General features: G+C 45.0%; 1 protein-coding gene across 1 annotated transcript; it reads right to left on the bottom strand.

Annotated features, from left to right (window-relative positions):
- Positions 1-263: 263 nt before the first annotated feature.
- DRAXIN (dorsal inhibitory axon guidance protein) lies at positions 264-7,865 on the bottom strand. Its single transcript, XM_058818881.1, has 6 exons — positions 7,419-7,865; positions 5,924-6,111; positions 5,429-5,540; positions 5,006-5,095; positions 4,646-4,735; positions 264-1,224 (listed from the first exon to the last, which is right to left on the bottom strand). Exons 1-6 carry the CDS (start codon positions 7,861-7,863, stop codon positions 1,112-1,114), a joined length of 1,038 nt encoding a protein of 345 aa, XP_058674864.1. The 5' UTR covers positions 7,864-7,865; the 3' UTR covers positions 264-1,111.
- Between the last annotated feature and the right edge of the window lie 1,588 nt (positions 7,866-9,453).

Here is a 9,453-nt window from a genome sequence, read left to right as displayed (position 1 = left end):
CTAGGTAGAAACAATTATCTCCAATTTGAGTGAGAGTACAGGCAACCTTGGGCGGAGAAATTTTTCTACCAGTGGCACAATTGTTCTGTGTGATTACCTCAAGTCATCAGTGTTACCTGCTGACCAACTTCCCTATAGGCTTTTCTGCCTCCTCCACATCCTTGGGTGCAGTCAAAAAGCAGAAGAGTTGCACAAAGGATATCCATCATATCTTTATTTACATATCACAGAAACACACATGCAACATGTCACAGGTTTTACTACAATGGAACAGCCTGTCCCTATCTCTTGTTACCAAAAAAATTATTTTTGGCTCACTAGGAAAACTATCACTTCCCCAGAAAGCTCCTAAAAATAGTAATTAAAAATAACAGACCTGGCAGGATAGAAAAATGAGTGAGAGCTACAGGCTGGGATGTGTTGCCACATCCTTGCAGAAACCAGGTGGTTCTCTGAAAGCAAGAAGGGAGGGATGGAGCGGGATTGGATGGTCCCAAAGATGACTGGTCCCAGGATGCAGTGGTAGTGTGGAACAGCTAAGGAATATGTCTGGAGCAGTGAAAAAAGGAGAGAGCAAGAGGTCTGCCAGAGGGCCCTCTCTCACCTGGGCAGGCAGCTGATCAATCTCCCATCTTTGATTCCACCTGGATGCTACAAATTTCCTCTCCTCTAGGAACTTCCAGTCCTTAAGGAGGATCTGTCTACCTTTATTCCCAAGCAATAATTAAGGGGTAAAGCTTAAGCTCATATCTCCTTGGCCCTGAAGGATCTTCCACATCTTGCCTGTCTTGAGAGAAGATGAAACTGCAGAACCTTTCCCTGCCAGGACCATCAGAATGGGAGTAATGATCATTGCTCACTAACTAGGAGGGGGGGGACTCAATTCAGTGGCAGGAATGTGCTGAAGGGAGGGACAGGGAGTGCAGTCCTGCTGTGGAAAAGGCTGATGCCACTGTATTTATAATGAACACCAATTTCAGTCTAGCTGGGACCTGGCACGTTCAGAGCCTGCAGCTTCCCTCATTTGCTCAGCTTTTCCCTCTAATTCCCACTGCTAGGTATAAAGAGTTTGAGCCCAGCTCCTGACCATGCAGGCAGGAGTCCCACCCTCCTAAACATTAATGAAAGATCCCTGCTCTCCGTTGGCTGAGTCGGGCTCCACACAGCGCCCCTTCCTCCGGGTCACTCTCCGGTTCCGGTGGAATTTGGCGTAACAGCGCAGCCCTATGGAAAAGACGTTGTCAAAAATGTGTAATTTATCACTGGCTTTTTGCAAATATTAAAGTGAATGTTATATGTGTTGTGTTAGAAAGTTATGCTGTGTTAATTTTCTTAAGTAGTGTGTTAAATATAGTTTTGGGTTATAACAAAATGTTAAAATAGAAACTATGCTATGTAAGATACTTTTTTTAAAGACAGGGGTGAGATACTCCCACCAAGACAGCAGCCACAGGACACCTAAATCTTTCAGAGAAAGAATTTATTGCTCCCTTATCAGAACAAACTTCTTCCTGCCTTGCTCAGCCCTGAAGACCCCGTCAGGATTCAGAGGAAGAAGCTGACACTGCCCAGACAGAATCCTGTGTTTGATGGAATTTATGCATCATGTATGAGCTGTATAAATATGCAACAGGCTGTTGCTTTTAAGGGTTAATCCTCTGTTAGTGTGGGTCCTTTTTTGGGCTTATTTTGCCCAGAAAGAGGTACCCAGACTGTCTGTAACTCTTTGTTTTTATTGTCTCGTATTGTCATAATCCCAATTGTTCAAATTTTTATTACTCTAATTATATTGCTATTTTTATAACCATTTCATTACTATTGCACTTTTAAAATTCTAAAACCAAGTGATTGGCATTTTTCACAATGTGCAGAAGTGAGGAGGGACCAGGGCTCACTACAGCAGTAACACCAACTATTTCTCTGCCTCAGATACTGCTGCACTGGGGACAGTCCTGGTGCTGTGTCAAATAGGGTGGGAGAGAAATGCCTCACATTCAAGGCCTATTGCTCTCTGGGCACTGCCATTCTGTTTGGCTCACTGTTCTGGTTTGGGATTCATTGTTCAGTCAGGTTTCCCTGGATTCTTGAAATGCCAATGAATTATTCCAATTGTTTCCAGTGATTTTATGGAAGCCCTGCTTGGTTTCCTCCTATTACTTCCCATTACTGTCTAAGTAATCTCTCCACTGGGAAATTACTACAGACTTAATGTGCAGCAGCAATGACTAGGGACCTCCCCTTGCTATTTATTTCTCTGAAGCTTCAAGAGAGAAGGGAAGAGGCTTTGAAGTGTTATTACTGGGAGGTCTGATCCAAAACCCACTGCTCATCTCCTTTAATTTCTCTGTTTTAGATGCTCAATGTGCACGGTCTGAAGGAAGCTAGCTAATATAGCATGGGTGAGTATGAAGGGGAAAAAAGGAATTTATTTGTAAAAACCATGAGTACATATTCTCCCATGGCAGTGGAAGGTAATGTGAGCCTCTGGTCGTGGTAACTATTTGGTTTCTGCCTCCAAGAGGTTGATTTTATGCTGTTTCTTGTCTGACTGTGTTACACCAGAATGTGTAACTAGTTGGGCCAAACAGGGTGGATAGCCTTTGGGGAAATAATTCTCATGAAAACCCTGCTTTTCAGTAGTGCAGGATCTTGTCACTGGGCTTGCCAGGAGCTGATTTGATCATTCTAGAAACTGCAGCTCTTTTCACTTCTAGGGCAGGCAGCAGAGGATTTCTAGCTTTTGTAATGAGACAGCTCAAAACTTTCCTTGGTTGTACACTGGAGATCCAGATGATGTCACACAGCAGTCCTTGGGAATTATGTCCCTGGGCTACATTGAGACCAGCTTCCTTAAAAAGCTGGGTTTGTGCCCCTCATTAACAATCACCCCAGGGCAAACTGGCCTCCTAAAAGGGGAGCATGCAAGATCAGAGCTCTACTCTTATCTAAGCCTCTTGTCTGTCTTACCTGGATCTCCACTCTCTGGGGATCTTTTTTATGCTACACAGGATGCATATTTCCTATCAACTGATAACTAGCTTAAGGACAAAGCAGGGCCTGGGGCAGCTTCATTAAGGATTGCAGAAACACAGTTCTGTTTCTAGGCTAATCTATCAGAAGGTCATCTCTGATTGGGACCTTGTGGTGTTACACAACACACCCAGGGTGAAGACTATCATTTAACATTGCAACTCCAGGAAAGCTGCCCATTGAACTGGGTGAAAAGTAGGCAAACAGCCTGGTCAAATCACTAGGTACCTAATGCAGGTCACAAAGCTTGGCAAACAGTTTTTCTGGCAGGCAAGACTCAGTGCCTGGAGCTGATCCTGAACATGTTCAGACTAGAAGAGGGAGTGCCTTTTAACACTTTCATAATGCACCTGCCTGGTAAAGGCTGATGTGGATGCTTCAGAAATAGTTTTGAGAAACAGAAGCTTGAGTCTGTCCCAGACTCTACTAAATCTACTAAATTGCTACAAGCTCAGTTGAAATTAACTTGTGGAAGTCATGTTAGGCACAAGGGTATCCCCAGCTGGCCATTGCTGCTCCACATAGTGCAGCCTTGTGTCACAGACAGGTTTTATGAAAAATCCTTTTGTTAGGATCTTTTCTCCTGAGAAGCTGAGAGGCCTCAGAAATGAAATGTAAACAATAATTATCTGCTGCTGTGGAATGCAACAGGTGCATCTTTGATTGGTCTCATGTAGTTGTTTTTAATTAATGGTCAATCACAGTCCAGCTGTCTTGGGCTCTCTGGTCAATCACAAGATTTTATCATTCCTTTCTATCCCTTTCTAGCCTTCTGATGAATCCTTTCTCTATTCTTTTAGTATAATTTTAATATATAATTTTCCTTTAATATAATGTATATCATAAAATAATAAATCAACCTTCTGAAACATGGAGTCAGATCCTCATCTCTTCCCTCGTCCTGGGACCCCTGTGAACACCACCACAGCCTTGTTCAGCACAGCTTCCCTGGGCTCCCAGGCAATTCCCAGCTCCAGGCTACCTTAGCAAGCTCAGCTCTGTGATTATCAGCTCATTCTGTGATTTCAGCTCTTTAGCTTGCTAAGTGCCTTAGGCAGACACAAGGAGACAGAGGAGAAGTCTGTGTGAAGTTCCATGGGGATGGATTTATTTGCAGCCTCTGTGAAAGTCTCAGGAACAGCTCTTCTCCCAAGCTGGGCAAAAGTAGCTCTTTATATAGAGTACAAGAGTTTTAGAAATTGTCCAACAGTAAGGGTCAAAAGGAAAGTAACTTATAGTCTTAAGAGAGATAAGCAAGGGTCTAAAGGTGGAAAAAGGGGCTTAGGTCCAGTCATCATGACTTGGCATTTTCTGTCTTAGGCTGCTGAACTCCATGGAGGCCTTGCAGGCCCTGTGCCTGCTACAGCTATAGATATAAAGATAAAAAGATAGATAGATAGATAGATAGATAGATAGATAGATAGATAGATAGATAGATAGATATTAAAGAACTGTTATTCCTTTCCTCATATCTTTGCCAGAAAGCCCTGTAATTTCAAAGCTATAATAATTTGGAGGGAAGGGGTTCACATTTTCCATTCCAAGGGAGGTTCCTGCCTTCCCTGGCAGACAGCTGTCTTTTAAAGCAAGACAGGGAGCAAAGAGCTGCACTCACCTTCAGTGCACATACAGTCATCATAGCACTTGTTGTTAAGGCCTCGATTGTGTGGCTTGCAGAGGTGTTCACGTAGGTCACAGCAAGAGCCTGCAACACAGGAGCAGGGGTCAGCACAGCTCAGGTGTGCCCTTACCTGCAGGGCTACTGACACCCATGACAGCCTTATTTTACAAATAAACACCCATGACATTGTACAGACATTATCTGGTCCCCACCACACACCTAGAGAGCCTCTGCTCTTCCCTTGCACACCACTTCCTATCACTAGTAGAGTGAATGGAATGCATGTCTGAAAACCTGAGCTGGATTTCAAACACCCCACGTTTGGAGAAATGGCTCTGCCAGGCTGATGCTGACCTGGGGGGCAGTCAAGGTGGTGATCACATGGCTCTCCTTCAGCTGTTGTGGTTTCATTTCCACTGTTGGGGCTCTTACTGCGGCGTTTTTCTGTGTAAAAAAAAAAAGATTCTGATAGAAAATTTTGCGCTAGTGTTTTCATTTTGGAGAAGATATTTTTCCAGGGTAAAAACAGCCTCAAATTTAGAGTTTGAACTCTAAACCTTCATAGTCTATTCCTCTCCCCATTTATAATTTTTATTCTGCCCTCCAAATATCCAAAATGAGAAGCATTCTGAAACTAAACACAAAACTCAATCAGCATTATGCTGCTTCTCTCTTCCCCCACCTCTGTGATCTCCTGTTCTTCAGCACATCTATGAATACAACCATAGACAAGCCTTACAGGATGACTTTTGGGAAAGAGGAAGGGAGGTTTAGCACCTTTCTTTTTAGCAGATGGCCACATTTCTGGTTTGAGATCCTCATAATCAGTCCAGTCAAAGAGTGCCATATCCAAGGTGGGCATCACATCCCCATCTTGCCTGAGGCGAGCCTGCAAACCACAAAAAAATAAACCAGATAGACAATGGATTGCACTTCTGTAGAGACACTGAAGTCTTTGCAAATTTTCATGGTGCTTTTACATTAAAAAGTCTTTATTGCCTCTCCCCTCCTCCACTCCTGTCTTATCCACTGGGGATTCCTGGCATCTCATTTTCAAAAGCAAAATCCTTTCCCTCGTTGAGGCTGAGGGCAAGAGGGAAGTTTCCACTGCTTCTGTGTGACAACAAAAGGTGAGCAACATGCACTGGGACGTGCTGGCACTTCAGTCAAGTGCTTCTACTGTCTCTGTGGTCCTTGAAACTCAGTGGATCTGGATAGCTGAGGGAGAGGCAAGGCTTGGAGGTACAGAACAGCTCCCAGCTGTCTCCTTACCTGTGACCGTGGCGAGGTGGCTGGAAGAACAGGAGGCTCCTCTGTGGAAACAGCTGTGTCCAGTGCAGCAGTGAGCAGTGGGCTGGGAGTCAGACTTGGAGCTTCCTCTGCCTGAAGATTTTGAAACTGTTCTTCAGAGCTTTTGGGTTTCTTGTACAGGGAGCTTGGCCCAGCACCAGCAGTCTTCCCTGCAGAGGGCAACAGGTACAGTGGCATTACCTTTCTCATCCCTTTTCTCTGAGTGACAAATTTGAATCAAAAGAATTCATGTTTCATCCAGTTGCCAACCACTCTTCCATGATCCTGAGCTGCTATTTTAACCACAGTATAACAGAGTAATAAGCTATTACAGTGATAAATCAGCTCCAGAGTATATGCAGCTTGATTTTTACAAGCTTAAGACATACAAAATCACACCTCCCTCAAGATGTCTCTTGTTTAAGAAGAAAAACATGTTTTTTTGTGGTCTCAGAAGTACAAAATGTACCTGTTTAACCATTTTTAAACCAATGGATTAAGCTATTGCAAATACCTGTGAATACATTCTTATTTGATTTTAGTAGTGAGTTATTTCAATGTAGCTCAAGCCAGGACTTACCTACCTTGAAATTACCTTCACAGATATGTCCATCTTCTTCATAAGTATTAATTTAAATACAGACCTTAAGTTAACCTCAAGAAATAAGCCCTGTTTGTAGTCTGCAAATATTGCTTCAAACCAGTTTTGTTGCATGTTCTTTCATATTGCTAACACAAGCTGTTTAGTCAGCCCTCTGAAAAAAACAATAGAGCTCTTCTTACTGAGGCAGGGAGGAGTGAAGGATGGAACCCAAGGACGTGACACCCAGCTTGTCACACAGTGTAGATTGACACAAATTGCCTCGTTTTAACAGAACTCAAGGTTTACCACAGAAACACCCACCCACAACCTGACCTGCAAAGGAAAGCAGTCCCAGTCAAAATCAAGCAACATTTTAAAGTTATCACTGCAATTTCACATATGCAAAATCTGAATTTTTGTTGTTGTTGTTGTTGTTCAGCATAAACATAGAAGGGTACAAGCTCTGGTGAGAAGAAACTGCTCTTCAAAACAAAATAAGGGGGTTGTGTTTTTTCTAATTCTCATTATTGTTTTGAAGTCAATGGAGAGATTGAGCATGGCTCAGACATATTTGTTCCTAATTTGGACCACTTGCTAAAAAGGAAAATAAAAACAAAACAGACCACCCTAAAACAGTCCCTCAAGTCTTAGGGTCTCTCAGAGCTCCCCATGTTAGAAAAACTAGGTCATTTTCACAAAATTGCAGCCAGCACTAAATTCTGCTTCTGCAGTTCCCCTTTTTTCTTGCGCCTCTTTTGTTTGGCACATTTCCCCCCAGAGCAGGCAAACACACACACTCCACACCCTGCACACACACATGTGGCTCCCCCACAGCTGCCTCCTCTTGGAGATGCTCATTCCCAGTGCCACCAGCTCCCCTTGGGGCTCCAATACCTCGGTGATGTTTGAGCCTGTCCCTGCGGCTGTGCCGACGATGCTCTCGGTTCTGCTTCTTTCCTTTCTCAGAGCCTGGCGACTGGTTTTCCCTCTCAGGATACGATTCGAACCCCAGGAAAACATCCTTATTCTGCTTCAGGGCTGCTGGCTGTCCCTCTGCCCCCAGCTCTTCCACAGCTGAAGCTCCACTGCCCATCCTGAGGCTCTCTTCCCCAGCCAGCTGCCCTCTTGAAGGCATCTTCTCCTTCTTGGCCAAGCCTTGCCTGTGGTGGCGCCCAGTTCTGGGCTGCTGCAGCCACATCTCTTGGTTTTGGAGGTGGTGGTTGCTCCCTGGGGCATTTTTGAGCTTTGTGCCAGGGTTCAGGGAGATTGCAAGGCTGATGTCTGAAAGAAGCAGCACGCACAGGAAAAGGAAAGAAGAGAAGGTGGAAGAAGTCTCCATAATCGTGGGTGCTCTGGCTCACCTGCAATTAAAAAAAGGGGGGTAAAAAAAAGCAACCAACACTTAGGAACTGTAAAGACCATCAAGATTCAGTCCTAGGACACTTAGATAAAAACCATTATGGTGACACTTAGATAAAAACCATTATGGTGTCCTGAGGTGGAAGCAAGTTATTCCCTCTTTGCTTATCTCCTCTTGTCCCTGGTTAGAGCAGCTGAGACACATGTGCAGGGCCTGCAGGGCTGAGAGGTCCCAGTTTCATGTGCAAATGAGGTCATCAATCAGCAGGACACTTGCCTTTGATTCCCCACCAGCCCCCCTACCCTGCTATTCACAGCCACCATCTGAGGGGCTGGGGGGGCTGGCTGCTGCCCACAGCTCGGAAGCCTGGCACAATACCAGCTGCCAGGCTGGCATCCTGGGCTGGGGGCACCGGCCCCTCCTCACAGCTGGTTTTCTTGCAATGGAGATGTCAAAATGAACAGAACTGGAGGCAGATGGTGGCCACGCAGGACCACTAACAGCCCTGAGCAGCTCAAGACAAGAGACTTCCACACGTGCTTGCACGCAGCTTCAGGGTGGTGGAAATTGGTCAAAGAAAGAAAAAAACACTGGAGATTTTGTGCTGATACCCCATGGCATGGCAGGGAAATAAAAAGGCTGTCAGCAGAGCAGGGGATGCTGGTCTAAAGCACCAAAGGGCAAAGGCAGGCTGAGGTTTCCTGAGCTTGTCCCACTCTCCTTCCTTGGTCCTGCACAGGTCACCAGGCAAGGCTGTCACTGGAAGGGGAATTTGAGTCCCAAGAACATCGAGACCAAGTTTCACTGAGTCCACCAGCACAGTGGCTGCAGACTGTTCTCATTCATTCTGCTTCACTGCCATGTCTTTGAGGGTCTTCTTTCATCCTTTTGTTTGTGTCACAAGACATGGCTTTGGGACGTTGTGGCTTCGTGCTCTGTGCAAGTCAGAGCATTCTCTAATTAAGTTATTCAGTCATTCTCCCCTGTCCTTTTCCACAAAATGGGGGAAGGAATTTGCAGCATTTCTAGTGCAGCTTTTCCAGACTGTCCCTCTCTCTCTAGACAGCATGAAGACATGCTTAAAACCAGAGTTCCCTGGGATTCTGGCTGCCACAAAACCAGGCCAGTGCTAATGTTTGAGGAACTCTGACAGAGTTACAGCCACAGCTTTCCACTCAACCCCATCTCAGTCTTCATGCTGCACCTGTTTTCCATCTGTTCACCAGAAGAACCACTTTGCTGCTTAATCACAGGGGCTCATACTCCCTCCTCCAGGTGATTTGCTGCTTGGCCAGCCTGTTGATTTGGCACAGCCTGGTTTTTGGTAGCAGAGAGGGGGCCACAGGGGTAAGAAGCTGCTAGAAGCATCGCCATGTCCAACAGAGCCAAAGGGAAGGGAAGGAGGTGGGAGAGGAATAATGGAATTGTCTTTGCAAACCAGCTGTGGGGCTGCTGGTAGATAAAACTGGCACTGGGAGGTAAAAGAAATGGGAAGGATTCCACTGATTGATGAATAGAAAAAGATATTTGCTTTTACAAATAAAATTTCAATTTGCTGATAAATGAAAT

The sequence above is a fragment of the Ammospiza caudacuta genome, chromosome 22 (assembly GCF_027887145.1).
Source record: "Ammospiza caudacuta isolate bAmmCau1 chromosome 22, bAmmCau1.pri, whole genome shotgun sequence".
In the NCBI taxonomy this organism is placed as follows: domain Eukaryota; kingdom Metazoa; phylum Chordata; class Aves; order Passeriformes; family Passerellidae; genus Ammospiza; species Ammospiza caudacuta.
This window is presented reverse-complemented; position numbering and strand designations above follow the sequence as displayed.

Coding starts and splice junctions, on each gene's coding strand:
- DRAXIN (XM_058818881.1), bottom strand. CDS start 7,863: ATGGAGACTTCTTCCACCTTCTCTTCTTTCCTTTTCCTGTGCGTGCTG. Junction 5,541..5,923: donor CCACCTCGCCACGGTCACAG/GTAAGGAGACAG, acceptor TGTGGTTTGCAG/GCTCGCCTCAGGCAAGATGG. Junction 4,736..5,005: donor CCACCTTGACTGCCCCCCAG/GTCAGCATCAGC, acceptor CCTGTGTTGCAG/GCTCTTGCTGTGACCTACGT.